This window comes from Semicossyphus pulcher, unplaced genomic scaffold, assembly GCF_022749685.1.
Source record: "Semicossyphus pulcher isolate SPU_LCO1_2020_fin unplaced genomic scaffold, fSemPul1.0.p SCAF_20, whole genome shotgun sequence".
Classification (NCBI taxonomy): Eukaryota; Metazoa; Chordata; class Actinopteri; order Labriformes; family Labridae; genus Semicossyphus; species Semicossyphus pulcher.
Window position 1 is genome coordinate 23,391,595 of NW_027211694.1, and position 26,656 is coordinate 23,418,250.

The following is a 26,656-nucleotide window of genomic DNA, read 5'->3' on the forward strand; positions in this document are numbered from 1 at the left end:
TGCATGTGGACAGACAGCATCTCCTTGCATATCTTTGCAGCTACATTTTGTGTCTGTGAAAAAGCCTTATTATTATATTAGTGGCTTCAAGTTATATTGTTGTCACTGAGGAAATAAAATCCTTGAAACGAGACAAACTGTGGACCAACAGGCCGGTTTCACAGAATGGTCCAATTATAAGACAGCTAAAAGCATTTCCTTGCATGAAGCAGTAAAGGTCGTCTGTTGTCAGCCTTCATGTCATGAAGATGTTGTCGCGTGCATTAGCTAATTGGGTGACAGGGACAGTCTGCTGTAATGAAATAATCGAGGGCCTCACAGCAGGAGGAGGAGGACTCAGTGGGCTCCATCAGTGGGCTGCAAAGTGCTAACACAGCTAGCTGCTAATTAGCTCAACAGGACTCCATCATATTGATCTGTACAGTGAGCCTGAGCTCGGAGCTGAGCTGCTATCAGCCTCAGAGCAGCTCGGCGATCTACAGAGAGAAGATTTGGGGTTTCAGTGGCAGTTTAAATAACTACATGTGGCTCAGAATCCTAAAAAGAAGCTGAATGTCATTATATCTCCCAGCTCAGTTTAATTTAGTAAACATAAAGCTAAACAAACAAACAAACAAACAAACAAAACAGTAAACAAAGCATGCTTAATCCAAATCAAAAGCCCAAAGGAGTTTGCTGTTCTTCGTTACGGGGGAAGAGTCTGCACAGTTTAGGACCATAAAAACAGGAAGCAGCCTCACAAACGTGGCCAACCAGTGATCAGGTGTGCAGACAGGCGGAGTGTGTGTGTGTGTGTGTGTATGTGTGTGTGTGTAGAGGGAGGAGATGAAAATGCAGGGAGAGCAATAGAGCCGCCGTTGATGCTAAAAACAGAAGGACACCGAGCGACCCCCCCATGGGACGCTTCCTTACTCTTCTGTGACGTCACTCAGCCAATCAGACGTCTCCGTTCTCCTGTTGTCACTGGACACTGACTCCCAATCAGCTCTCTGCGTGGCTCACCAGAGGGGAGGATGGAGGGGGTCGTGCACCCTGGAAGACAAAGATGGCAGAGTCTGCTGAAAGTGATTCTGAGTGGAGGAGGTTATGATCAAAGACTTGGATAGACTTGGTTCAACATGATGGTGTTTGTCAGACTGTAGTTGTGTTGTTGTTGGGCTGTGCTGTGTGAGTTGTAGCAGCTTCAGTCGACCTCCTGCAGTCTGAATGTTTCACACAAACTCTGAATCTCTGACGTCTCCTCTCTGTGAGTTCTGAGTGTGACACCGACACAGGCTCAGAGGCACTTAAGAGCAGACTGGATGTCTGAAAGATGCATGTACGTACACACACGCACACACACACACACACACACACACACACACACACACACACACACACACACACATGCAGAGCAGAGAGGGCGAGGTGAATTATTCATTCGCTATGAGGTCATGATGAATTCATGATGATTCCCAAACACAGACTTCCATATTTTCACGTTTTCTTTGTGTGAATTGAGGATTTTTCAGGATGAGTGAGAGTGGAACAAAGAATGAAACTCCGCTAAGCTCAAAGAAGCGTTATTAGCATCATATTAACCCAAACCCCGATCCTTCCCTCCGCCTGATAATCCAAATAATCCTTCACGATATCGTCACATCCTAAAACAACAGCAGGGATCTGTGTTTGTTTTTGGAGGACTCAGATAAATGATGACAGCTCTCACAGAGACGTCAGATCAGAAAACGTGACCTGTTCTGGAGGACAGACCAACAAATATATATTCTGTTGTTTCAGGGAGAATCTGCACAAAAAGATTTCGGCTGAGATCAAAAATTGTCATGTTTACAGCTTGTAGATATATGTGAGTAGAGCCCGATGCAGACGGGATTATTAAAAAGGTGTGAGTCTGTCTCTTGATATACTTTCGCTCCGGAGCAGCAGAGTTTGAAGCATGCCTGACCCAGAATTAAAGTAGCCTGGGAAAGATCCAGACCGACCGACTGAGCTCATGTTTTATTTGTGAATTAGTCTGGCTGTGTTTAAACCAGTGACTGTAAAGATGGCCGACGTGTCTCCGCCTCCTCTCGTTGAACAAGCCAAAATCCCAGATCAGATCGGCTGGTGGAGCCGCAGTACTGATGTCCCACCCCTTCCTCTACCCGACACACACCTTTACCTTGTGTCCCTGCCGTGTTGGAGCCCTCAGGTGTCCCTGCCGTGTTGGAGCCCTCAGGTGTCCTTGGCGTGTTGGAGCCCTCAGGTGTCCTTGGCGTGTTGGAGCCCTCAGGTGGGCTCAGTCTGCAGCAGAACAGCTTCTCGTGTCGGTCTGAAGCAGATATTCACGCTGATGGAAAGTTCAATGACTGTAGTGTTAGTGTTAGTTACGTCTCCTCTCGCCGTTCCTCCTCTACTCTGCTACTCGGGAACAGAACGCTGCAGGAGCCCCATTTGTCCACAGAGCTGTCAATCATGAGGCCACACCCCCTTTTTTTACAGCATCAAATAACTAATTAAAAGTGAACTTGTGAGAAAAATGAACACTTGCTATGCTTGTATGAGGAAATGAATAGATGTGTGACATCATTTTATAAGAGCAGATGTTGCTCCACTCGTCATCTGTATGTTGTTGTGCTGGGAGGAACGGTGGAGTCAGAGGAGGAGGAGGAGGAGGAGGAGGAGGAGTGGTGCTGTAAACAATAGAGGGATGAAAGTGAAACAAAGGACCCGTGACAGGGAGTGGCAAAAACACTATCAAATGTGATTATCTCTCCTCCCTGTCGTCTATCCGACCCCCTCCCCTCCCCTCTTCTTCTCCCTCCATCCCTCCTTCTCTCTTGTTATCTCTCCTTCTTCGCACCTTTTCCTCTTCCTGAACGTTAACAGGAAGTAAAGCAAAGAGAGGAGAGATTGTCTAGGACATTTTGTCCTTTCTCTCCGTCTCTCCTCCTCCTCTCCTTGGCTCTCCTCCTCTCTGCCGCTGTCTTTGTCTCTTTCTGTCTCTTGGACTTGGATTAAAGAGGATGCCGTTCTCCCACGGCTGCAGGGTTTATATTGATCCATGAGTCTTCGAGCTGTTCGCACAGATAAAAAAACTAATGTGGAAGGAGAGAGAGGACGGAGAGGGAGAGAGATCCATTCCTACCAAATAAAGGTCGTAATTCAGCTCCTTCTCTTCAGGGGCTCAGACAGAAATCTCATCACAGGCTTCAGTTTTATCACTTTAAACAGATTCAGCTCTGCGCAAGAAACAACAACTAATCAACAGCAAATAACAAAGAAGCCACGGAGCAAGAATCCACCCTAAAACAAGAGTGAGCTGTCTCTCTGAATCAACGGCAGATAATCGCAGCAAAGTCGTGAATATATGTAAATAGGATCGGTTCTGCAGGAATGAATGATCGGGTTGTTAAAGATGATTGATCGGGTTCTTGATGTAAACTGCTCTGGAGCTGCTCCAAATGCAGCAACAGCCAAAAACGAACATCCGAGGTCGTGTTGGTGGTTTCTGGTTCAGTGCTGCTTAAAACAGACCCTCTGTGACTCTCTGTCATTGACCAAACAGCAGCTCTACAAACTGTGCATGTGTCCAGTAACAGATGCAGACACTGAGTCCACAGTCAGTCCTTCACTCAAACGGACAGATGACAAGTCTCCCATCCTGCAGCCTCCTGCTGCTACGCTTATATTCACGGTCTAAATATTTTAGCTTTAAGATTGTGAGGCCTTTTCAGACAGAAATCAGTCCCTGTTCAACAAGTCCTCCAACTCATAAAACAACGTGCTGTCTGCTGTTTGTTTCTTACCCTCCAACACAACCCACAGGAGCATTCACTTAACTACCAGCCCTACGAGCTGCATGCGAGACGTCCTCACGCCTACACATACAATCCAGACAAGAGGGGGGTCAAAGTTCTGAGAGGGTCACAGGTGAGGTTCAGGCCTCACACAGCTTGGTCAGGGTGAGAGGAACGTTTGTGTTACGGGTGAAAAAAGCACATCACGAATGTTATTGTGATTTATATGAAGTATTTGATGTTCTGTCCTCAGTGACATCACGTCGACCGGAACTTGAAGAACTTGACTTTGATGTTTGTAAATTAATATCACCACAAACGTTTTCAGAAACTGTAAAGTATCATTTAGTTTTGTGTGAAACAGCTCAGTGAACTACAGCTCGTCTCACACAGTATAAAGCGAGGAACACACAAGTCCTGATGTTCTGGTGGTTCTGGTGTGTGATGTGTGTGTGTGTGTTTGTGTGTGTGTGTGATGTGTGTGTGTGTGTTTGTGTGTTCGGATGACAGGAGGATGTCGTAAAGGTCGGAGAACGCCTGCTGTCTTTTTAAAGCAGCCTCCCTGCATGGAGGCTTTAAATAATAATGTGTGTGTGTGTGTGTGTGTGTGTGTGTGTGTGTGTGGCATCTATTGCAGTATAATTGGCAGTGAACTGACCTTGATTTACAATACAGGCAACTCCGTCTGTGTTTACTCACTCAGCAGGGGTTGGGCACACACACACACACACACACACACACACACAGTAAAGTGATATTCAGCATGTGATGTTATTGATCTGATCAGACGTCATGCTGGGAGGCTCACAGAGAAATGACTCAGCAGACTGCAGGATGCTAACAGCTGAACTCCTCTGACACGTCATCACGCCACGCTCAGACTCTGTTACCGTCTCGATCACATCTGCACTAGTGAAACATATATGATGACAGTCTGGACGTTAAGACGGCGTGTTGTAGCTTAAGAAAGATATAGTTCAGTGCCGGGGAGGGGGGGCACTCCTCAGTGGAAGAAGCAGAATTTCTAAGATTAGAGTCGGAAATTCAAGAGACAGAACGTGGACCAAACTGCTCCATGACTGCCGACCCTGCTGTTGTTTCTTCTCATTGTCTTATTGCTGCTTTACTTCTTTTTACTGTTGCATTGATGGCGAGTTGCACTCTTAATTTAGTTGGACCGGATGCAACGGCAAGAAAGACATTCTATTCTATAAAGTTTAATTAATTTAAGGCTGCACATGTAAGTTTGTAATCTTGTTGTGAGAGTGTAAAGTATCAGGATGTGGATTGAAATCGTTCTCAGAAGGTTTGAACAGGGACAGTTTCCTGTCGGGGCGTCCTGCACCTTTACTTTCCCGTCTCGACCGTCTGCAGGACGATCACATGATGCACCCGAGTCAGTAAAAGTGTGAACAACAGAAGAGGGAACTAAATAATGAGAGAGCAAAAATGTGAATGAGATAATTGGAAAGCTGGGGCAACAAACATCAACAAACTGGGCTTCTGTGTGACTCTGGGTCAGCCTGAGAGTCTGCTGACTCCAATCACACAGATTCATAACACAAAGACTGCATGATGCAACAGTCTGCTGCTCGGTGTCACACAGAGTCAAAAACAAGTTCAACATTTTGACAGATTGCAGACGGTTTCTGAGCTCGAGCTCGGGTTATATATTTGACAAAGATAAATGTCTGATTTGTGGACGTGTGTCATCTAAATGTTTGAGCAGACTCTGAAGTTATCACGTTCCCCAAATAGAGAATAAACTTTAGTAGCTGCTCCATAAACCCTCTGTGATGTCTTCCCACAGCGTCACTCAGGCGGGGACAGTTTTATGGGTAAATGTTCGGTCCGGCTGCATTAGTATGCTGACAGAGCGGCCGAGAGGAGACAGACAGGGGGGAGAGATAAATGAGTGAAAGGCGGAGGTGAAACAGAGTGAGATAAAGGGTTGGGAGATGGGAATGAGTTGTTTTTTTGTGGCCATGAATGAATAAAAAGAATCCCTTTATCCTCTTTTATTATCACGAGTTCCTGTCCTCTGAGGGCAGCGTGCCCGCTCACAGTTTGATCGTGGGACACCGTCCTGTCCTCTCTCCCTCTCTCTCTCCGTCTGACTCGTCCTGGGCTGAGACAGGATGAAGTCACAGTTGGCAGTAAGGCACTGTGTCAGCTAAGTAGGACACCGGTCTCAGAGCGACAATGGAGGCAAGCGGCAGATTAACATATTGCCTCTGGCCAGTTCAAAACCTCCCAGACATCACCTCCAACTTTCTGTTAGCAGATGTAAATGAGCTGCTGCTATCGTTGACCCACATCCAGAGCCAAAGTGTCCCCAGCAACCAACCTACCTGTGCTCTTGAACTGGAATCGAGTCCTCAGTTTGTTTGTGTCAGTTTACAGAAGCTAAATTTGGCTGGCCACAGTGGTTATCTAATTTGTGGGTTCAAGACTTGGATATTACGGTTTCCTCACAGCTAGAAGGTTCCCGGTTTGAATCCCGGTTCAGACGTAGTGGGTCTTTCTGTGTTAGTCTGCATGTTCTCCCCTTGCATGCGTGGGTTCCCTCCGGGTACTCCGGCTTCCTCACACAGTCCAAAGACATGCCTGTTAGGTTCACTGGTGACTCTAAACTGTCCGTAGGTGTGAGTGTGAGCGTGAAAGGTTGTCTGTCTCTGTGTGTCAGCCCTGTGATTGACAGGTGAATTGTTTCAGAATTCAGAATTGTTAATGTGATCGAGTCAATGAACGCGGACAGAAACTGATCAGTGTAACACATTTTCTCTTACATTACAATGTGTCTGAGGTGTGTTGATCAGAGTTGAGAGCAGCTCCGATCTCTAATCTGCTGACTCACTGGAGGCCATAAAGAGCGGCCTTTATTTATCTGTCGCAGGAGGAGGTCCTTTATCAAACACTCTGACTCTCTGTAGTCTCTGAGCTGGATGAAACCATGAATATTTATATGATATCAGAATAATGTAGAACATTTTGGGGTCCTATGAATGTATATTTATATTCTGATTCGGTCGTTTAAGAAGAAGCGATTCATGAATTATGTATTAATCACTTGGTATTGCAAATGTCTGAACTAAAGCGAATAAAACTTTAATTATACTCCCTGTCTCGTGGTTTCCTCTTACAGCGTATGGACGGATTCTATGTAAAGGACTCAGGACGGATTTGCCCTTAAAATTCAAAGGATGTGACATTGATTCAAACTCAAAAACATTTCCTCTCTTCACCCATCTCCAGTGCCAACGTTGCACAATCTAACGTGAGCCAAGACATCGAGTTTGCTATTATCAACAAATGACCGGCACCCACCACAAGCCAGAGTGCAACACAAAGCACAAAGAGTTCTGTGTAGTTAAAGCCGTCCGACTGTTACTGACGTTGAGCAATAACTGTGGTCATCTGCAGGGAAACAAACTGACCTAAAGGTCAAACACAGTTGTTTGAGTTTGTTGGCTAACGTAAACTTGCTGAGGAAATGCTAATATGTTAACATAGCAAAAAAGTCAGCAAATTCTTCCTGACAAATTGTTTTATTCGCCAACATTAAACAGCCACATCATTTTATAGATGGACCTTTTCTTTAATTAGTTGCTAATGCTAGCTTGTTGCTAATGTTAGCTTGCTCGCCGCTGCGGTGTCATCCACACATTTTTATCAGCTAAGGTTACCAAGCACGCAAATTCTGATCCATGTCATGTAGCTAAGTTAAGCTAGCTGGCTTACTTTAGCATACATTCTTGCTAACATTATTGCTCACAAAATTCTATCTAAGTGCATTTGTATGTTTTCTAGCTTTCCAAATGACTTCACCAGCTACCGCGATCCGTGTTAGCCTACAAACTGATGTATTAGGACAAACAGTGTTGATTTAAGTCAGCAATAAGTGATGAAGCTAATGCTACAAAGCAAAGGTGTTTCACAAACGTGATGATGGTCATCAAGATCAGGCTTGTGTTTGAAATGTTTCCACGAAGCTGATTGGTGCTAAGGAATACAAATGCTCGAAACAGGAAGCTAACTGCAGTTCACTTCACGGCCACCGGTGGCAGTAATGACAGGATTTTGTGAAAACTCCACATAGTACCTTTAAGAAGGCTATGTATCATTTTTACTTGTTTCATTGTTAATCTGAAGTCATTGGATCTCTGGAGAATATTAAATATATTTGCATAATAAATTTGTCACATTCTGTCTGAGCTTCTCTTCGGCTCCATTCACCTCGTGGTCCTCATTGTAAGGCGTTTACACAGGTCCCATGAGAACGGATGTATAAGGGGAGCCGTCACCCCCTCTTACAGCCCATTGCAGGGCCCTGACAGTCTCCATTTTAAAATCTTCCTGAGACAAAATCTGTCTGATGGCAGGATTTTATTTCTGAAGAACTCAGGTAATCTGTGTAGCTCGTTCCTTAATATCCCACCGTCCTCGCTGATGTATGGCAGATGAACGCGGGTGTCAGTCGTATTTCACTTTTATGGCAGGTTGCAGCCTGCGGTTATTGTACTCTGTACTGAATGGATGTCATTAAGGTGCTGACATGTACATATTGTTGTTCTGTGTGTGCTGTGTCAAAGTAACGGCTTTAATAGCAGAGCTGTGGCCATGAACAGATGGTCACCCTGCCCCTTCCACATGTTTATACACGCTGTGGGACCTCACAGAGGGCGTTCATGGGTAAAATCAATATATCATCCCTGATATGTTCGAGGAAGGATTCATCTTCAGCTGTGGTTGAAAATGTTTCCACTTGGATGTTTTATCGCCTTCATATTTGATGTTTTTATCACAGCTGAGATTTGTATTTTGAGGTGGCATGACAGCTTGAATGGTGGTGAAACAAGCTGTAAGCAACGTATTTTCACCTTATAAGGTTGATACAGTGGACATGTTAGCTAACAGTTGTCTATTTACACATCCAGCTGACACAAAGCTCCATTACCCTTTGTTTGGAGGCCTGTTTGTGTCCGTCTGATGGATCACTCTCTTGTAGCCCTGTTTTTGGTCTCTACCCACCCCTAAGAACATGTTTAGCCCTACCTATCACAAAAGCCCCGACAACATCATCCCCCCTTTCCTGAGCCACATTTGTACACAGGTGTCACAGAACACAACCTGGAAGTTGTCCAGCTAGACGAGAGAAGGTAAACAAATTCAGACATACCGTTGCTCTTGTCGGGAAGTTTTTCTGGGGAGTCCCGAGGTGGTCCCAGACCAGAGGGGATAAAATATCCCTCAAGCGAGGGAAGTTCTGGTACTACCTCAGGGTCTCCTTCCCTTCCTTCCAAAACCTCTAAAGGGAGGTGCCCATAAGGATCTTGATTGGATGCCCCTACCTCAACTGGCTCCTTTCGATGCTCAGGAGCAGTACCTATATACTGAGCTCCCTCCACATACCTGAGCTCCTTACCCTCTCTCTAAATCTGAGGCCTTCTGTTGTTATTTCAGCCACTTTTATCCACATTCAGTTGATACCCAAAGCTCAGGACCATAGGTGAGGGTTAAAACAGAGATCGACAGGTAAATCCACCTTATGTTACCTTCACGTTCAAACCAAAACCCAAGATATTGAGAGGACTTCTGTGACAAAAACACAAACAAAACACAAGGTGTGAGCTCCATTAAAATGCTTGTGACATCAGTCTAAGTCCACCTGAATGATGTCTGTCACAATTCTGGTTTCACGGTCAGTGAAAGATGTAACGTCAGGACGATACTCGAGCACGTTCCTCCAAACGTCAAACGCCTCCCTGAACTTTGGCTCCAAACATTCCCTGTTTCATATGAGCTCATTAGTGTTAGACTACACTCTGTTTGTAGCTGTAGGCTCACAGTACTGTTGCTTGTGTGTTAACTGGAGGCTCATTAATCCTTCACTTTAACACAGCCCAACATGTGTGTGGCCTTGAACGCATCACTGCGCGGTGCTGGGTGTTCAGGTCCCAGCTGACTGTGTTTAACTGTACTTACTCTGTGCTCCTGTGGGAGGACACACAGTGTACAGTCTGCAGCCTGTGCACAGAGGCTGCTGCAGTAAGAAAACATCGACGGGACTTTTCTCTGAGCCAACACAGAAAGAAGAGTGAGGGGTGTAAAGAGAGAGAGGTTCCCACAGATTACTTCAGTCCAGCCTGTCGTCGGCTCTCATTGATTTTTAACTTGGAGGAGACGTGCTCTGAAGCCAGTGACAGAGCATTTTTCTGTTTTAGCCACATAGCTAATAAAAGTGACAGAAAGAAGTTTCTGAATCAAAAACTACGACTTGTTCATTGAAATGCAAATCGAGTAAAAGCTGCGTTACAGCTCTGATGTGCGCACAAGACATATGACAAAGTGCTGCTCCTCTTTTTATGCAGCTGTTTTTGGAAATCTTGGAAACCTCTCGGATAATTTCCATAAAAGTCTAGTCGTAACAAAGGTCAGAAGGTGGTGTCCAACTCTCATGGATTGTTTTTCCACCCTGGGGCAAAACACTCTCCAGGTGGTGCCCCAGTTCTTTGCCCCTCTCTTCTTGGCTTCCAGCTCTTCTCAGGCAGCTTTTGGCCTTTGCATCCATTTTGCTTCTTATTGAAAGGACAGCTGAAGAGAGACAGGAAATGTGGGTAGAAGAGAGTGGAGGGTGACATGCAACAAACCGCAGGGGACGGGAGTTGAACCTCTGAATAAGCGGCGCTTGCATGACCCACTGATTTTAGGTGTAGCAGCCATGTCATTTTAAACCCTAAGCTTCATTTCTCCTTCAACCTTCCCTTTAGGTATTTTTAAGACTGAAAAAAGCATCCAATCATAAAACTTATGTACTCTGTATAAGCATGTCCCACCTCTTCATTGAAGTTATATGATGTGTGCCTGTAAACTTTATCAGAGCTTTAATGTGAAGGGGCAAACAGGAAATGGAAAGAGAGAGCAGGGGGGTTTGATGTGCGACAAAGGATGCTGCTTGGAACCAAGTCATTTGGATGCTACTCCATCTGGGGCATCAGTTCAGAGTTCTGTCTTGTCGGACACATGTGGCATCTCGGGAAACGTTTTGAGTGTTCTGTGTCTAAATAAAATCTGCAGAGTTTGGGAGGCTGATAAAGCTGAACAGGACTGTTGTTCTCAGAATGGGTTCCTTAAGCTTCCAACACAGATATGTAGCATCTTTTTGGATGATGCCCTTCGAATAGAGACCCTATGACCTCATAGAAATATGAGACGATTCACCTCCTCATCACGTAGAGATGATTCATCATTTCCTATCTGTACCTGTTGCAGGCGTTTGGACAGGCCTACTCCACCCAGCGTAAGGTGGCAGAGGATGGAGAGACCAACGAGGAGACGCTGCTGCAGGAGTCTGCCAACAAGGAGGCCTACTACATGGGCCGCCTGCTGGAGCTGCAGGCGGAGCTGAAGCACAGCCGGGCCACCGCCTCCAGCTCCCAGGCCGACAACGAACACCTGAGCGGGCTGCTGCAGGAGCTGAGGGAGGTACAGTACAGAGGAGGGGTGAGGGGGATCAGATCATACAGGAAGCTTCATGTCCAACAGATTTAATATTTAAAACAATAAAAGAACATTTTTCAAACAGTCAGATATCCCAAAACTGTCCATAAGAGTGTTTTCATTAGAAACAAACAGGAAACAGAGGAGTCACTCTCTTTGGTTGTTTGTATTATAAGCTGCATACAGCCTGAACTCTGTGTCCCTGAATGTCTCAGCAGAGTAACGAGATGTTGGAGCTTCAGCGCAGTCGGATGCGAGAGGAGATCAGGGAGTACAAGTTTCGGGAAACACGCCTCCTCCAGGACTACACTGAGCTGGAGGAGGAGAACATCTCTCTGCAGAAGCTGGTGTCGACACTCAAACAGAACCAGGTGACTCACACACACACGGACAGAAACATTATGGAGTTTTGACTTCCTTTATTTTAGTCACTTTCTTATAAACATGAACACAAGTCTTCTCCTGCACCAGAGCTGAAACGGACTCAGCGACTGTTAGAAAGTGCACGCGCTGGGTGTTTAATGAGCTGCTGAGCTGCTGCACAAAGAAACAGTTATAAAGTGCTTCAATCCTCAGTCGCTATTCTAACTAAACACTGTCGGGCCAGGGTCTGTTAAGCTGCAGTTACCAGAGCGAGTGTGTTTACATTTCTCAGCTGTCAGTCAAACATGTAGAGCAGCAGCGCGCCCACTGAGAGGCTCAGAGAGTAAAACAACATTTGTTATATTTACATAAAGATGTTTTTCTTCTTTAATAATTAGAAATGTTAAAAATAAATCACTTAGAGATTAATTCTGACAGCAGAAAGAGAAGACTCATTTCCAAGTGTGTGTAATATCTCTGCTCTCATTAAGGAGTAATGTGTGTGTAAATGTGCAGCCGTGTGTTTGCATCACGCACCAACATGCAGGAGCTGCGATGCTCTTTCATTCGCTGGTTTCAAACTAAGAAACATAAAGATGACTGCTAGCCAGCAAACACGGATGTATGTCCGTTCAATAATATATTTAAAGATCAGCTTTTAAAATGTTTTATGAGGAGGACAAAACATTTAACATGTAAACATGACCTTTGTTAGTTTACAAGAAAGCTCTGCAGGACACCTGTGATACTGAAGGACTCACTAAAAACACGGTATTCCACCTGCATGGTTCTTTGACCACCTGGGCTCCAGAAGTTTACCTTCATGGATATTGCTGTGAAGCTCTTTTGTCTTTCGTCCAGGAGACCACAGCCTTGTGCCCCTTGTGAAACCAAAATAAAATAACTTTAGCACCATGATCTTAACCTAAACCTAATCTAACCTGTGAGTGTCACAGTTTGGTGAGGTTTAAGAAAATATCCTGGTTTTGTTTGATGATCTCTCTAATGGTCAGTGTGAGAACTGATCAACAGTCAGGTAACTTTAATTTGAAAATCTGCAGGAAGTCTGGTCTCGGTTGCAGCCGTGCAGCAAAGGTCAGAGTGTCTTCATAAATGATGAGAAACAAACGGAGGATGATCAGTGTGTGAAGTTACAGTCAGACTGAGCTCTGCTGGAGCTTTAATCTGCAGGTTCACACAAAGATCAGCTTCATGGAACACTTATGAAACCTGATCCATCTCTTTGTGTCTCCACCCTCGGCTTAGGTGGAGTATGAAGGCCTGAAGCATGAGATAAAGGTCCTGGAGGAGGAGATGGAGGTCCTGAACAGCCAGCTGCAGGACGCGCTGCGTCTGAAGGACATCTCAGACGGGCAGCTGGAGGAGGCGCTGGAGTCTCTGAAGAGTGAACGTGAGCAGAAGAACCACCTGCGCAGGGAGCTGGTGCACCACCTGAGCATGTGTGACGTGGCCTACACCGGCAGCGCCCACCTGACCTTCACCTCCGCCCCGCCCAGCGGCAACGCCACCCCCACAACTCTGCTGTCCCCCAACGTAGAGGAGCCGACGAGGTGGATATTACACACACAGGAAGGAAATGAGATGATTACATTGGTAGTGATCTGAGAGCTTTACACTGTCCACTACAGATGCATTAACAGCCCATAATCAGCTTTGTGTGGTTAGAAGGACTTTAAATGCTGCTGCGGTGATGGAAGTAGGAAGTTTTGGATGGTTTGGCACATGATGCAGATGACTTAAAGTTGTAGACGGTGGTTTTATTGAATGATTGATGAATACATCATGTCCTGTCGCGTCTTTCTCCGTCATTAAAGGAAAGGAAGGTGTTACTTTTCAACACAAACAAAAGACCCAAATCAACAATGACCAAACTGTGAGAGAGCTCCCAGAGAACTCCAAACCTTCACAGACTTTTCTGTTTGCATTTGTTTTGTCAGTGCAAACACTGAAGTGATTTAAGCAGGCTGGGATACAGTATTGCAACTCCACATACAACAACAACAAGATGGAGGACGATATGTTATTCCTCGTTATAAATCTGTCTTTCATTTTTCTGTACTCGTCTTGTGTGAAGTTCAGTGGATCTTCTGTTCTCTCTCTCTGACCTGTCAGGTGTAACGGACACCTGCAGGGCGGGACTGCAGCAGGGACGGCTGCGGGGTCTTCGTCCAGGTCTAATGGAGAGTTTCGGGGGTCGGGTCGGAAAGCCGAGGGGGCGCCGACATCCGACCTCTTCAGTGAGATGAACCTGACGGAGATCCAGAAGCTGAAGCAGCAGCTGATGACGGTGAGTCTGCTCTCTGATCACACATGTAGAAAGTTTTAGAGCATGTTTGCTCTCTTCTTTAAAACTCAGTTAATTTGTGACACATTCCGGCTGTTTTATTCTTCATCTTCTGCCGGTTCCATAATCCGGCGTCCGACTCCTCCTGTGAAAACCTTTTGAATAATTTACAGTAAAACCCTGCTGACAGACAGTATTCCCTCTGCGTACAGCACTCTGTCTCTCACTCCATCCCTTTGTCTCCTCCCTCACACACACACACATACACACACACACTCACCACACAGCTGTATACTGTGTTCATACACACACACATCCATATTTCAGTTCCTGTAGGTGTAATCCCATCCCTCCCGGCTCCCAGCAGCCGCTCTGATTGGCTGCAGGAAGATTTTATTTATATCTCAGCTGACACACGACACTATCGACCAGCAGAGGGGTCCGCTTCGCTGCTGGTGTCTGAGCTGCTCTTAGTCAATGTTTATGAATCCACTTTGTGCTACAGCATCTTTCCTTTACACCTGATGGACGCTGACTGTTTTCTTTGTGTAATAATGCAGTTTAAAGGTCTGAGAGGGTCTCCAGGGTTCATTGCAAAGTGTTTCCAGTTCAGGTGAAGGTGCTCGGTGTTAAGGGTCGTTTTCTTCACTGCTGCTTATTTTATCCTCTGTTTACTTAGGGCTGCAACTAATGAGTATTCTTCCATTAATAGGATGTTTGTTCGCTGCATAAAATAGTCAAAAATGTGGATCAGTGTTTCCCAAAGCCGAAGATGACGTCATTAAGTGTCCTGTTTTGTCCAGAACCCAAACATAATCAGTTTACTGTCCTGAGGGAGGAAAGAAACCAACGAATCGTCACATTTAAGAAGTTTTGAGCCAAAAATTTAGACTACTTTCTTAAAAAATCTTCAAACCTAAAATTGTTTTTGAATTATTCATTCGTCATAGCAGCTCTGGTTTCGTTACCTGCAAAGGAGCGATAACAGTAGAATTATCCTGTTTGTGTCTCTGCCAGGATTGTGGACGTACATGTATTTTAATGGTTAACACAGTGATTGTGTGCCTGGAGGCTTTTCTATTTAAAATTTCTGTCCATGTCAGCCTTTACTGACAGCAGACAGTGTAGAGACAAGAAACATGGAGGGAGAAACACAACAAGTTGAGCCAAGTTCAACTTCTATGCCAGACAGACTTGGGCTCTGTGCCGGAGCAGAGTTTGGACCTTAACTGTGCCAGCTGAGTGTTACTATGAAATGAACGAGGAAGTTGCTGTTTAAAAACAAGGCCAATCTGTCTGCCTGTCAGCCTGTCTGTCTGCCTGTCTGCCTGTCAGCAGGGGTTCAATGAAATTAGATTAATTGCAAACCTTACGTTTGTTAAATTTAAAAAGTATTATGCAAACCATTTTTAAGTTCCGGACATATATCACCATAGACGGCATTAATAAAGTAAAGATAGCCACTGAGACACTTCATTTGGCATTTTGGCTGTTGCTGAGGTTTTTTTTTTTAGCCAGAAGTGACCATATTTGGACGAGATGGAAGAGCTGAGGAGGAGTTAAAAGATAAGTTCCATTCAGAGTCAAGTAGATAATACAACACGTCTACCTGTGACTGGAAAGATGCTCCCACGAAGACTTGTCAACGAGGACAGAGAAGAAGCAATGCCTGTTCAACATGTCGTCTAAATATGGAGACTTCTGTGTCCAAAGTTGAGGCTCTAAAAATGGGGGTTCACGAACCAATTGAGCCTGTAAGAAGGTTTGATCATAACATACAACTTTCCCTCGCTGCTGCCCCTACAGGTTGAACGTGAGAAAGCAGCCCTGATGACGACCCTGCACGAGTCCCAGACCCAGCTCCAACACACCCAGGGGGCCCTGACTGAGCAGCACGAGAAGACCCTCCGCCTCAGCCAGAAAGTCATCACCCTGCGCCGCCTGCATCGCAGGGCCCTTCTCCACCAGGAGGCCCACAGCAGTGCCTCCTCCCACCTCCACTCTGAGGCCCTTAGGGAGCTGGACCGGGAGGTTGAGGAGGCAGAGGAGGAGGGAAGATCTGAGGAGGAGAAAAGTGAGACACTTAATAAAAGTCAGGTGTTTTCATACCAGACTCCCGGTCTGGAGATCATGCAGTGTAAGTACCGTGTGGCTGTGACGGAGGTGGTGGAGCTCAAGGCGGAGGTGAAAGCGCTCCATGACAGACTAGCTCAGTGTGCTGCAGGAGCAGCCGAGGAGAAGCCGAGGAGAAACAGTCAGCTCCAGAAGCTGGAGAGGCAGGTTGCCTCGCTGGAGAAGAGCTGCAGGGAGGGACGGGAGAAGGTAACGCATCACAGCGACTGTTTCTGAATAAATAACATTAAAGATAGTCAGTGATGTTAGGGATGAAGGATCTCCTCCCTTCTGCTTGCAGGTTTCCAGCCTGGAGGCGGAGCTACAGGCGGCTCAGTCAGCATCCAATGAGAGCCAGGGGGCGTTGACTGTGGCCCAGGACGAGTTGGTGACTCTGAGCGAGGAGCTGGCCCAGCTGTACCACCATGTCTGCCTGTGCAACAACGAGACGCCAAACCGCGTCATGCTGGACTACTACAGGTCTGACTGATGGTTTGAATAGTAGTCCTCATTAGTCTTCTTTTCTATTACTGTGGCATAAGCACAAGAGGGCCTGAGTGTTGCGATCCTCTCAATATCTGGAGCACACAATTCCCTCAAAGGTTTGCCTCCCAAGACAATTTAAATTGTCAAGAGCCTTCAGAATCCCAGTGTAGATTTCTTCAATCCCTGGGTCCTTGCTATCTTACAGCTGACCATTGTCCAGATCACTGTAGCTTTAACATAGACCTACAGAGATCTGCCCTCCAGCTGTGAATGTGAATTTTTGGCTCTTCTACCAGAAGCTGCATATCGGACCTCCTGGGCTAGTAAAGCTTGAAAGACCTCTTTCTCGAGTTTTATTTCAGATGACAAAGTATGGCCAGGCTGTATCAGGCTCAACACTGGCTGGCAGATTTTCAGTTAGTTACATGTTCAAGAATCTTCTCTCTGTTTTCCCTCCAGACAGGGCAGAGGGCTCAGAGGCCTCAGTGCCAGTCTTAAAGCCATGTCCTCGGACAACAGCAAAGTTCTCCTCACACCTCGCCTCGCCAGGCGGCTGGCCGCTGTCGCCTCCACAACCTCAACTCCTGCAGAGTCCCGGAGCTCCTCGGAGTCTCCGTCCAAGGAGCCTTTATGTCGGGAGGGGGGCAGAGAGGAGAAGGAGGGGGACAGGGAGAGCCTCCAGGTGCCCTCTGAGCAGAGTCTGCCGCCTTGCACGCCTCCGACACGATCGCCCAGCATCAGTGCCTCTTCATCATCATCGTCATCATCCTCGCCTGCCCTGGAGCCAGCTGGTGAGCTGCGCAGGGAGCCCATGAACATCTACAACCTCAACGCCATCATCAGAGACCAGGTACGACACAGATCTCATGTCAGTGTCACAGGAATTCACTTTTTCTTTTCCGTTTTCTTTCAGACATCCTCATTCTCTGATTCAAGTTTCACTGAGCTTGTCCCATCTCGCCTTATCTTTCCTTAAGTTGTACCTTTCCTTTCTTCTATTTTCCTTCTCTTTGTCTCTAACTTTCAGTCCCTTGATAACTTCCTGTATGCTCTTCCTTTTCCTCTTAAGCACCTCCAAAATAAGGTAGATCTTCTGTGTCCTTTTATCTCCGCCCCTCCCCCAGGTGAAGCACCTCCAGCGGGCAGTGGACCGGTCTCTGCAGCTGTCCAGACAGAGGGCTGCAGCTCGGGAACTGGCTCCTCTGCTGGACAAGGACAAGGAGACCTGCTTGGAGGAAATCCTGAAGCTGAAGTCTCTGCTCAGCACCAAGAGAGAGCAGATCGCCACCCTCAGACTGGTGCTCAAAGCCAACAAACAGGTGAGACATGGGAGGTTTTCCTACAGATGTCCAAAATGAGTACTCAACAGAAAACACTTACATTATACGGCTGTATAATCTTGGAAAATAGAAGTACTGGATTTAGTATGGATCTCGGTATTGACGATGAATTGACGGAGTCTCAACATAGCTTCTTATTCCTATGCATGAACAGCCTAAACTAGATTTGCACATGCATTTAATATGTTCAAAAACGACCAATCCTTTCTTTTTTATCTGTAAAACCTTTATCATCGTGTTCTTATCCAGTTGATTGCCTTTTTATTTGACACAAAAAAAATCACCAAAATACTCATAATCCAAAAGCATACCCTGTACTGTTTAACAATGCTTTTAGGGAATGAGTCCAACAGTTTATGGTCCACATGTTTACGGGCTTCGCCTAAACACACCAACCAATACGTCTGATTGAAGGGCTCACTCGGCTGTCCTAACCTTTCCTTTATGGCTATTAGTTTGTATTGCCTGTTTAATATGGCTTCTCCTTCAGAAAGGCAGAGGCTACAGATAACATTATCATTACCATTGGAAAAAACAAACTCTGACACCTCTTGCTGCACTATGCAATGCTTTTTTGTTTTGACACATTCAAGTGGAGTAGAATTGTTGCATTTTGAAGCAGCAGATTTGCCTGTAGTCTTGGTTGGCTAAATGTGATAGTAACAAATGTGTTCCTCCAGACAGCAGAGGGCGCTCTGGCCAACCTGAAGAGTAAGTATGAGGCAGAGAAGTCCATGGTGACTGACACCATGATGAAGCTAAGGAACGAGCTGAAGGCCCTGAAGGAGGACGCCGCAACATTCTCCTCTCTGCGGGCCATGTTCGCCACCAGGTCAGAGATGCAATCAGAGCAATTCAACTTCAAGAACTGATTTCTTCTAAAGTGACTCAGATGATTGTGTGTTAAGTGAAACTAAGTGTTTAAAGTGCTGGAGCCACAGAGCAGTTCCTGTCAGCTCCACTTTTGAGTGGCTAAATAAATCTATTAATGGGTTTCTCCAACTATCATCTCTTTCATCTCTAAGTATATGTATAGATGTAAACTACATTTTGTCTCAATCAAACAAACCACAAATTCTCTAATTGTTGACATTTGGGAAATAAGCCATTTCAACTCTGAGAATGAGATGAGAAGAACAACACCAATCTTTTGTCCGCTCAGATAATATGAATCTTCTGTCAGCTAGGGCTGAGCAAACTGACAAATCCACGTCATCCATCATGATTTGCCCCCCCAATCTGTTCAATTCAGCGACACACTCCTACATCAGCCTAAATGAGTCTTTACCTGTGACTGTTGCTGTTCTTTTGTCATCTGTAATCTGTCCAAAACAATATCATCGTCTCTTCACGTTATAGTTTGGACAGAGAAAGTCGGTCGACAACGCCCAAACCAACTAGCAGATACAGACTTTCTGAGCTAAGCACAAAGACTGAACGAGGTTACTGCTATGCTGGTTCCCTATGGCGATAACAAAACCCACTTACCAGGATGTCTTTACCAAATTGATTATACCTGGTGTTATGGTGGCTTTCAGAAAATATAAGCACTGGTCCAAGAAACAGACATGGGAATAGCATCAATCTTCTCATCCAACTAGGAAAGAAACCTGTATTTCCCAAAATGTTTCCCAAACTTATTCGATTTTTACGTAATGGTCTGCTCAGTTTAACATTCTTATTTACTCCTTTGAAAATCTCATCATGTTTATCTTCCAACCTGCTGAAGCCTTGTTCTCTCTTCAGGTGTGATGAGTACGTGACCCAGCTGGATGAGATGCAGAGGCAGCTGGCTGCAGCTGAGGATGAGAAGAAGACTTTGAACTCCCTCCTGCGGATGGCCATCCAGCAGAAACTGGCCCTCACGCAGCGGCTAGAGGATTTGGCCTTCGATCAAGAGCAGACCCACCGCACCCGTGGGAGCAGGCTGACCCGAAGGAAGACCAGCACCCCCAAAGTAAGTCCCCCTGCCTCGGCTTCCGCCTCCAACCTAGCCCAAGGCTCCTCTTCGGCTATGGCCCCAGTCAGTCTCCCACTTTCCACCATAACAAGTCCTACGTCAATCCTTCCTGATGATCCTACAGCGCCCCTTAGCCCATCTTTGGTCAGTGCAGCTGCTGTAGCTCTGGCCTCAGCTCTCACGTCCCCTGTGTCACACTTACCCCCTCGCAGTCCATCATCACAGGCAGTTACCTCATTGGCTGGTCCTCTGGCGCAAGAGAGCCCTCCATCCCTGGAGGCCCCGTCCTCTCACTTGACCCACACCCCGCCCTCAACCCCTCTGAAGCTGGCTCACTCCCAGTGGACCCTGGGGGTGCGGACGTTTGTGGTTGACTCCCACAGTTTCAGTGTCAACATCTCCCCCACTCTGCCACATAGCTCCGATGTCTCCAGACACCACACCCCAGACTCTCATATCTCGACCCCAACCTCCTCCACCACCACAACCAGGCCCTCCCAGCCAGGATCTGCCCCTTCCTCACCCTATCGATCCCCCATTCTTGGGCTCAGGCGCTCCACATGGAGCCCCTCACCCCGAACTCGGCCCTTGTCCAGTCTGGGTCGCTCTTCTGCCTTCCACACTCCGTCCTCATCGTCCCCTTACTCCTCCTCTCATTTTCCTTCTTCCTCCCACGGCTATTCCTCTGCCTACTACAGCTCCTCTTCTGCTTTTACCCCCTCTAGCTCCTACCTCGCCTCTGGTACATCCACCTCCTACAACCACTCCTCCCACTACACGCCCCTTTACCCCAGATACTATAGCTCTTACCGGCCCCGGCACTAACAGTCCTTTTCTATCAAGGCTTTCCACCAGGCTCCTTATTAACACCAAAAACTTGAATTCCCATCATGTTCTCACCTGAGAGAGTGGGGGCTCACAGAGAGGAGGACAGAATGGTTTCCTGTTTCCCAGTTCCTGTTTTCCAGTGCCTAAGCTTTGGCCAATGGGTTCTGAATGTTCAGTGACTTTGCTCAGGGATTTGACATAAGGAGCACAAGCAGCCCCGCCTTCCTTTTATTCTGAGGCTGCTGATTGGTCCGCAGGAGGACGTTAATAGAGACTTTTTAATGAGAGTTTTTAGAATTTAGGTTGTTCAGGTTGAGGCCACAAATGCATGAAGTGATTCAAACATTCAAACATTGACGGGACACTTGGCGGATGCTTTCATGACACGTTCAATACTGTCTGTATTCTGTATTCAATGTTATATCCACTCTGTTTTAAATGGTAGTTAATCTCATATGCTGTATACACAAACACTGTAAAACCACATGTCGTGCAGTAAAAGCATTTTTCTTTGTTCATGGGACTTGACCCGAAGGGTTCAGTATGATTCAAACTAAGTTGGTTGTACAAAGTGTCGTCCGAAGGCAAAGTGTAGAATCTGTTTCGGATGGCCACATTCACAGGTGGATTCAGATGCCTTTTGTCCTAGAGAGGGTTATCTCTCCTAAAAGACATTTGTGGTATTGCACTGTGGAGGGTAGTAGTTAGGGTATGGCTATATCCAAATTGGCATGTGACCACGTCCATGCAGCATCGGTGCACTTTCGTACTTCGTACTTGGAGGAGCAGCATCTTGCAAAAAACAAAGTCTAAAATGACCAGAAAGTACAAATCCAACTGTAATCGTAGCAGAGAATGGAGAGCATGAGTATTTCAGACAGCATTAGGCAGGACAGCCGACTCAGTTCTGTTGGCAGGGCTGGAACCAATCCCAGCTGTCATTTGGCGAGAGGTTAGGTACACCTTGGACAGGTGGCTCTGTAAATGCAGCCTTGAATTGCAACACTTAAGGGGATAGGTGGGAGGGTGTTTGACGCATACTGACTCCTTTTGCTTTTCAGCTTTACTTTCATTCTATAATCTCTATCACACATACACACTTGTATGATGAGACAGCTGTGGGTTAAGGCCCAATCCCAGTCCCCTTTCTTGGCATTCCTCCTAGTTTTTGAATATGCCCCCTACTGGGTAGTGGCCCTTCACAAAAGAGCTACAGGGGGTAGAGATATCATCTATTCCTAGGAAAAGGGACACCACTCGTCAAGTAGTGTTTTCATAAAAGTTAGTTTCATACACATTACATGGATATAACTGTACCGCCATTCACAAATGGTTGTCCTATTGAGATTCTTTCTCTACAATAGAGCCATGTTCCATGTAAGACAAACTATTCTTTGCAATTACTTTAACCTTTCTTTTTGAAGTTTGCCTCTGAAGACGCTCTGGTTGGGGGCCATTCGGAGGGCTAGGTGGCCATTATCCCCTGATACCCAATAGACATGGGACACCCTACCTTTTGGGTAAAATGGAGGGGCAGGGCCAAGGGCTGGAATTGGGATTGGACCTTGGAGTGTTGGCCTAGTTGTTGGTATACTCTGTGTTTCATGTCATTGTTGGGATCAAAAGGAATCCTTTAATGCAACTCAACGAGAATCTCTCATTTCTTGTCCAGGTTTGCTGCCATCATCAGCTCAACCTTTAGCATATTTATCCATCTTTGGCACCACCCAGTGGTTTGATCTTATATATTCAAGTACACAGTTATGCATGTTCACTTTTGGATGCTCTTATACCGCAGACTTCTTTCCCTTTCCATATTAAATACTGATCGGATAGAGGTTGTAATGAGGGCCATGGAAGGAATAAGAAGGAAGGGAGGTGGAGAGCAATCAAATATGACATATGACCAGTGTGATATCAGCTGAATCCCATAGTTTTATCATCACAAGAGAGCAATATGACTTGAGTTAGCTCTGGTATGTTTCTCAGTTTTCTTTGACCATGTTAAAAACAAGTCCAACTTCCAAGTCTGCCTTTTTCAAATTCTTCCAATAAAGAATAGACTCCTACATGTTGACATTTATGGACTTTCCACAACAAGCAGGTGATACAGGAAAGTACATCTAGGTAACTAACTCTAGTATCGTTGTATACACTAACAGGTAGAGGAAGTGAAAACTATTGTGACTCATCAGTTGCTGGCTTTAGAGTTCTAAACTCAATATGTAGCTCCCTCTTGTGCCTCTGAGGCCACCTGCAGAGGTTTGTCTGATAACACAGAATGAATGTAGTCAGGTTATGTTAAGGCACCACAACAAACTCAGGGAACGTGACACACCTCATTCTACCTGGGATGAGTCAACCAAACCAGACAATAACATGATATAGATCTTTGAAATTAGGTTTAAGCTTAGAGTTAAGTTGTCGTCCATTTTTAAAATGAAGGAATTTTCACATGTAATGTGCTTGTTTTACATCTTATTTGAGTGGACAATAAGGTAATTATAGGTAAAATTGTGATCTAATGCACATTCGTCCGTTGGCTAACATCATATCTGAGATCCCACCACTTCAGCACACATGATACCGTATTCCCTGTGTCTGTGTGTGCCTTATAAACCATATTATACAGTTTCTACATAGTGTAGCCTCATAACAAATGCCTGTCTGGAAACAAAAAGCTCCCTTTATGTTATGTTTTAACACCTGCACCTCAGGCTAAACTGATGCTTTTGTGTGTATTTGTTTTTGGCTGGGATGCTTTCAGTGAGGTGGATGATGACTCAGCAAAGTCAGATAGTATCTGTCAGTAGGTTTATTTGTGTCTGGGTGCTGTCCAGACTCCAGACTTTGCAAACGCTTGCCCGTGTCCCTTTCAACTTTTCTCCAACGCAGACCTTCCTCCTTTCCTGTTCGAACCGTTTAATCATTAGACACCACTTTTCTTCTTTCTTTTATAATGTATTCATTCAGACTATCACCGATACACACTGACTGTTGGCTTCTGTAAGACACTATAAATGGATGCACCCTCTTGTTTTATGATATGCAACATGGGGCAAAAACTCATCTGACAGGCACCTTTTTCCACATTTCTGATTGGCTAAGTTATCTTTAGCATGATGGCCAAACATCCCGTCATTATGTTTATCGTAACCATTACAGCTATTGATCTGTGATTTCTTGACCACACAGTGTTGGACTGGGTGTTCATTCACATTACGTACATCCTGATTTTGAACAGTCAACATGAAACCTGATACATTTGTTTGGAGGCTGACCTGAATCAGATTGTAAGCAGGAAATGTTACCTCCATTAAAAGTTAGTCAGTTAAAGTAAGTTTTGATTCATCTGATATTTCAATCTGGTTCAGATGGTTCTTCTACATAATTTAGTGTCTCCTGTTATTGTGTCAGCTAGTTAACAATACTACAACCTGCTTTCATTCAGACAGACTTATATTGGCAATAAAATGGTATATTTACATTGACTGGACTGAAAAGTTGATGCAATTCCAAAGTGGACCTGAATTCTGACCAAGGTAAAAGATGGAAACCAGTTTGATCTCCTCTCTGTGATTCCCTCGCTCTTTCTTAAAAGACTCACCAACACTGTGACACACACTTTCTCCAATTTCCCGCCAAAACACCATCCTTGGCTAAACTGTTGATTTGGTGAAACTTTTCCCAATGAGAGACGACCTGAAGTCTGTCAAATGCTGGTTTCTGCCCCATGATACACTGCTCGAACCCCCGTTTCATGTATATCTTGTTTCAGAGTGACCTCTGTGGGATTTCTGTCCGATGGAACCCAAAGGAAAGCATGCAACAGACACATGTTAACAGTGATAGCATTGCCGGCCTCGCTGTAGTCTGATTGGTGTACTGATACTGGCAGCCATGTTGGTGCTAAAGGTAGAAACGAATCTCCACAAGTTTAACAAGTTTGTTCAGCCTGATTTGATGGTACATTCTGTACGACATTATGTCATTTCACAACACGTATGATTGTTTCACCAATATGTCCCATTTCAAGTTAAGCCCACTAATTGGTGATTCTTGGAGACACACTTTATTATAGTGGAATGGAGGGAGTTTTCATACCTGTGACCCTGAAAGGTAAAAATCTTGGAAGAAGTCTAGGCTAGATTTTTTAAAAGGCAGCTAAACTAACTAGATAACCAAGAAACCTTTGTACAGTAAGATTGTAGTCGCCACACAGAGAACCAAATGTGTTCACGCTCACTACCTTATGTAAAATGGTCCTCTCCAGTTTGGTCACCAATGACGTACAAGTAACCCCAAATTGTTCTCACCATTGGCAGTGGTGCTCTCTCGCAGGCCAGGAATGAAACCAAAACAGTAGACTTCAGATTGTCAAAGTTGAATGTAGTAAAGAATGTAAAACACAGTATCTAGTTTTTAGCATACAGTGTGCAATCATTGTGTATTTAACGAACATCATTCCCCACAACTCCAAGAGCGTGCGGACCAAATGTGAAGCAGATCTTTTGCAGTATGCAATTTCATATAAACTTGTGGACAGTCACAGTCATTACACAGGAACATTAAATTCAAATAAATTCAAATAACACCCAGCCAATGAATGCTGAGATTCTTCAAATGTTTGAAAAGTTGTTTTTTTCTGGTCATCTTGCAGACAGACCTCAGTAACATCTGTTTCTGCCACTCAGCAGAGACAGATGGACAGGCGCTCCACAGCTGAGACAGAACGCCGGTAGTTGGTGTCCATCAGAGAAATCCTGGTACTGATCCGAGCTAACAGCTCATCACACTGGGCACTGGTCAGCCTCAAGTTAATCTCTATTAACAGATTCAGCAGATTCTGTTGGTATTCGTGTTCTGATTTCCGTTTGTCTTGGTATTGTCCACCGGCGTCGCAGTGGGCTTTAGTTGTACACAGAAAAACAGTCCGTGTGGAGAACAAAAAGAAACATAACACAACAGCCTTAATGCGATTCTGAAACCCATCAGCTGTCTTCTCACAAATTACCATTTTATTATGGTTTAAAAAGACATCTGCATGTAAGTGTACAATCCTGGCATAGATGTCGTCTCAACTCCAACTCTAGTCTCGTTTTTTCAAGTTTGTAGTCGGACTGTAAGCAATAAACAGCGAACGGAAAATGGAAGGAATAACAACTGGCTACACCGAAAATCCTCCGTTGTTCCCAGAGGCTGAACCGTTGTGCATCGTCAGACAATAGGTGACAGGTTATGAGAATGACCTTAGCTGTTAGCAGCAGGAAAGTTAATCCAGACAGTTCCTGGAAAAGAAGCGGAAATAAACCGTGCTGTGTGCTCCTCTGCAAGATCTTATAAACCCAGACATGCCTGGCCTGTCTGGGGCAAATATCGGGTCGGGTTGGGTCGTGTTTTACCAACGTCAATAACATAATGTAGTTCAGGGTTCTCTGCAAGACTGACATAAGATCATTTGACGTAGATTTCTCCCTTTATAACCTGCGTGTTTCTCCACCCATGCACCTTGAATCAAGTCATTTATAGTAAATATCTGTCTAGCTTTACCTCCTGTCACATTACCGACCATATCACACCACACTTTTGTTTGACTGTGTTCCTTCCTGCTGGGTCTTCTCTCCTAGCTTACTGTACGCAGCACCTCTGAGCTAACAGCCTGCAATGCAAACATCCAGACTGTTAAATATCACATCACTGAATGTGTCTGATGCCTGTTTGCTGTCTGACCACTTTAAATGCACGTGTACATATCAAGTATTTTAAAGCTTTAACTGTACAGTGTTATGTTCATATAAACTGTAAATATCGATCAATTAACACTTTGTGTGTCCAATTTTGTGATCAATTCTTTCACTTTAGGAATATTTATTTCCATTATATTCATTTGAAGTTATGGGTTGCTACAGTATGCTAAGCTAACGTAGCAATGCAACACATCAAAATATGAAATCTGACTCAAGCTAAACCTCACTGGTGTTCA

At 45.2% G+C, this 26,656-nt stretch overlaps 1 protein-coding gene across 4 annotated transcripts in view; it reads left to right on the plus strand.

Annotated features, from left to right (window-relative positions):
* LOC138599363 (protein bicaudal D homolog 1-like) overlaps window positions 1–26,656 on the plus strand; it is a 35,588-nt gene that overhangs the window by 5,011 nt on the left and 3,921 nt on the right. For 2 of the 4 annotated variants that reach the window (XM_069671000.1, XM_069671001.1), the window contains exons 2-11: window positions 11,052–11,264; window positions 11,498–11,650; window positions 12,909–13,213; window positions 13,776–13,950; window positions 15,754–16,269; window positions 16,361–16,539; window positions 17,005–17,395; window positions 17,670–17,864; window positions 18,566–18,717; window positions 19,632–19,842. In XM_069671000.1, the coding sequence (XP_069527101.1) occupies window positions 11,052–11,264; window positions 11,498–11,650; window positions 12,909–13,213; window positions 13,776–13,950; window positions 15,754–16,269; window positions 16,361–16,539; window positions 17,005–17,395; window positions 17,670–17,864; window positions 18,566–18,717; window positions 19,632–19,842 (2,490 nt within the window). Of the gene's footprint in view, window positions 1–11,051; window positions 11,265–11,497; window positions 11,651–12,908; window positions 13,214–13,775; window positions 13,951–15,753; window positions 16,270–16,360; window positions 16,540–17,004; window positions 17,396–17,669; window positions 17,865–18,565; window positions 18,718–19,631; window positions 20,792–26,656 lie in introns of those variants that run through there. The other 2 variants (XM_069670998.1, XM_069670999.1) reach the window with 1 other exon arrangement.